At 66.9% G+C, this 976-nt stretch overlaps 1 protein-coding gene across 1 annotated transcript in view; it reads left to right on the top strand.

The window, feature by feature from the left end:
* The first annotated feature begins 743 nt into the window (after positions 1–743).
* SWSAP1 (SWIM-type zinc finger 7 associated protein 1) overlaps positions 744–976 on the top strand; it is a 2,019-nt gene continuing 1,786 nt past the window's right edge. Inside the window, exon 1 of the mRNA XM_025203840.1 lies at positions 744–861. Coding sequence (XP_025059625.1) covers positions 744–861 — 118 coding nt within the window. The remainder of the gene's footprint in view (positions 862–976) is intronic.

Raw genomic sequence — 976 nt, 5'->3', positions numbered from 1 at the left:
CCCAAGCACTGGGCCTGTGCACGAGGGCCACCCTGGGCAGGATTCAGGGAAGGGGAGCCAGCGGTGCTTGGCTTCCATCCCCGCCCCCCCTCCCCCAAAAGCTCTGGGGGTTGCCGGGCAACCGGATCAGCAGTCGCTAGGCAACACGGTTGCTAAGGAGCGCGGGTGATTGACAGCCTGGAAAAAAATGGTACTGGGCATGATGAGCAGCCGGAGGCAGCCCGCCGCCCCCCGGCCCTGGATGCGGGGGTAGGCGCTGCGGCCACACCCTGGCCAGGATCCACGAGCCCCAGCGTGTGCCTATACACACGGGGCTGGGGCTGCGGGTCGGGAATGAGGGACACTGGCAGGGCTGGGGGGGAGGACTGCAGGTCAGGAGTGATGGGGGGCGGGGGCAGGGGGCTTCGGGTTGGGAGTGAGGGATACCAGCAGGGCTGGGCAGGGCCGGGGTAAGGAGAGGAGCCTCCCGGACTCCTGGATTCCCTCCCCTGATCTGGGCCGGGTAAGGGGCTCGGAGACGGGGCGGACGAGTCTGGCTCCTTCAGGGACGCCTGGGTTCCTCCCATGCGTGCCCCCGTCCCGCTTTGCAGCACCGCGGGACTAAGAAGTGCAGGGACTGGGCGTAGCCCTCCGCCCCTTCTGATTGGTTGAGAGGTCGAGTGGGCGGGACCAAGAAAAGGGCGGGAACCTTCTACCAACGGTATCGGATTGGATGAGCGCGGGCCAATCGTAGGCGAAGTGCGATGTTTTACTGGCGCAGGGTTAGAGTGACTGTCTACTCGGATTGGCTGCAAGCCCAGTCAGCAAGCCGTTGCTCCACGCAGATTGGCCAGGGAGGGGTGAGCGTGGGGTCCCTGGGGGGTGAGCGTGGTCAGCGGGCTCTGATAGGCCGCGTTGCCGGGGGGGGCGGGTCCTTTTCCCGTATTGGCTGAACGGATGGCGGCGGCGCTAGAGCGGGCGATGGGCGAAGCTGGGG

Source organism: Alligator sinensis, unplaced genomic scaffold (assembly GCF_000455745.1).
Source record: "Alligator sinensis unplaced genomic scaffold, ASM45574v1 scaffold707_1, whole genome shotgun sequence".
Lineage (NCBI taxonomy): Eukaryota > Metazoa > Chordata > Crocodylia > Alligatoridae > Alligator > Alligator sinensis.
This window is presented reverse-complemented; position numbering and strand designations above follow the sequence as displayed.